The following is a 1,662-nucleotide window of genomic DNA, read 5'->3' as shown; positions in this document are numbered from 1 at the left end:
AAGTTTCAGCAACAATTTCATTCAACATATGTTGGCAGTCTGACGACGGCAATACAAGCTCTTCAGCTTCATTTTCTCCTGTTTCTTCTTGCATTTGTGGTACTGAGCTAAGTGCAAAGCCCTTTCCACCCAATAACAAGCCAATCTTGAAAACGAAAAGTTAATAAAATAAAAAGTAAGACAAAAGTCTAAGAAACTATGCGCAATAAAAACCATAAACGATAATCGAACATACTTCCACATCGGATAACCGTTTCTCGGCAGGTGTCTTTCTTTTCCATAAATCTTCACTGCGTCGGAAAACATCATTCAGTGCAAGATCGACACGGGTTTTGTACTGGAATGGAGCAATAAATTCATCCATACTTTAACAGAAGAATTTATATTTTCTAATTCAAGCTTTTTAATTTTCTAATCCATGAATAGATTTAACTGAATAGAAACCCTTCTCATTATTACTACAAAGTGGAAGACTTCATTGCAGTGTATTGCAAAAAATATTTCCCACCTAAAAATCAGCAAGTACTGCTGATTTAATGCTACTGTTCTGAGATTTTCGATTCAATTAAACAAGACAGAATTTTAGCCAGAAATGCTACTAGTTTGGATATGAAACTAGTTATTTATTGCTTCACTTTATGTTTAGGAAAAGGATTTGGGAAAAATGAAATATATAATCACCGATGATCCTGATGATGCTTTCGAAATGACTTTAGATGGTATCGACAGCCGATCCGACTTGTTTAACAGATCTTCGAATGCTCCCGGCATCCTAAAATTCAATCGCGAAAATTCGGAGAAATAGATTCTTGGCTGCACTTTTTTTTTTCACTGATATCCACAAACTTCAAAACTAATTAAACATCGTCCTAGATCTAGATGACAACATGAAAACTTGAATCAGAATCCTAATGATGACCCGTTGCAGACAAATAATATGCCATACTATTTTAGTGAGCTGTCGCTGTTATCTTAAGCTGTCCTTATGAAATCTATTTTTACGATCTCGTCTGCATTCGTCTTCTTAACGAATGTTTTTTCATAAAATATCAGAAGATAAGAGAAGATTGAGGAGAGAAATAAACTGTAAGATATATGCACTCACATGTACTATATACCAAACGATGCTTTTTCTAAAAGCTTTTTCTAAAAGCATCGTTTAGCATATAGTGCACGAAAATTACGATTACAATTAGAATTCTAGGCTTAAGTCTAAGCATAATTGCTTTTTATCATACTTCCCGAGTATCATTAATTATGTCTAGCTTTTCCGTGTGCACAATTCTCGTTCCAATTATACCTCGAACCAGAACATGTTATGAATAACATCCTTTTAACTAAATGTGCAGTATGACTATATCTGAGAAATACTTCTTTTCCCAAAAAATATCCATAGAAGTGAAGGAAATCTTAGACTGCTGTAAAAGTGAAGATTTTAATAACATTTTAAATCTCAACAGTAATGTTATAGAAATTTTAGTATTCTTTCAACTTCTGCAAACACTGGCACTGCTGTTTCGTCCCTAATTGAACGTAGTGAATGGAACTTTTAACTTTATAACTTATTTAAAAAGGAAAAAAAAACAAGGCATTACTGCTTCAATGAGAGGACTACACAACGTACACTCTCAATCTTTAAATCTCAATCTATTACATAATCCT

At 33.4% G+C, this 1,662-nt stretch overlaps 1 protein-coding gene across 1 annotated transcript in view; it reads right to left on the bottom strand.

Moving 5' to 3' along the window:
* The window catches only part of LOAG_18149 (nucleoporin interacting component family protein), a 7,405-nt gene extending 6,625 nt beyond the window's left edge, over positions 1 to 780 (bottom strand). Inside the window, exons 1-3 of the mRNA XM_020450815.1 lie at positions 682 to 780; positions 236 to 337; positions 14 to 145 (exon numbers count right to left, since the gene is read on the bottom strand). Coding sequence (XP_020305460.1) covers positions 14 to 145; positions 236 to 337; positions 682 to 771 — 324 coding nt within the window. The 5' untranslated portion in view covers positions 772 to 780. The remainder of the gene's footprint in view (positions 1 to 13; positions 146 to 235; positions 338 to 681) is intronic.
* Between the last annotated feature and the right edge of the window lie 882 nt (positions 781 to 1,662).

This window comes from Loa loa, assembly GCF_000183805.2.
Source record: "Loa loa unplaced genomic scaffold supercont3.207, whole genome shotgun sequence".
Classification (NCBI taxonomy): Eukaryota; Metazoa; Nematoda; class Chromadorea; order Rhabditida; family Onchocercidae; genus Loa; species Loa loa.
The sequence above is the reverse complement of the archived record's forward strand: the minus strand, read 5'-3'. Positions and strand labels throughout refer to the sequence as shown.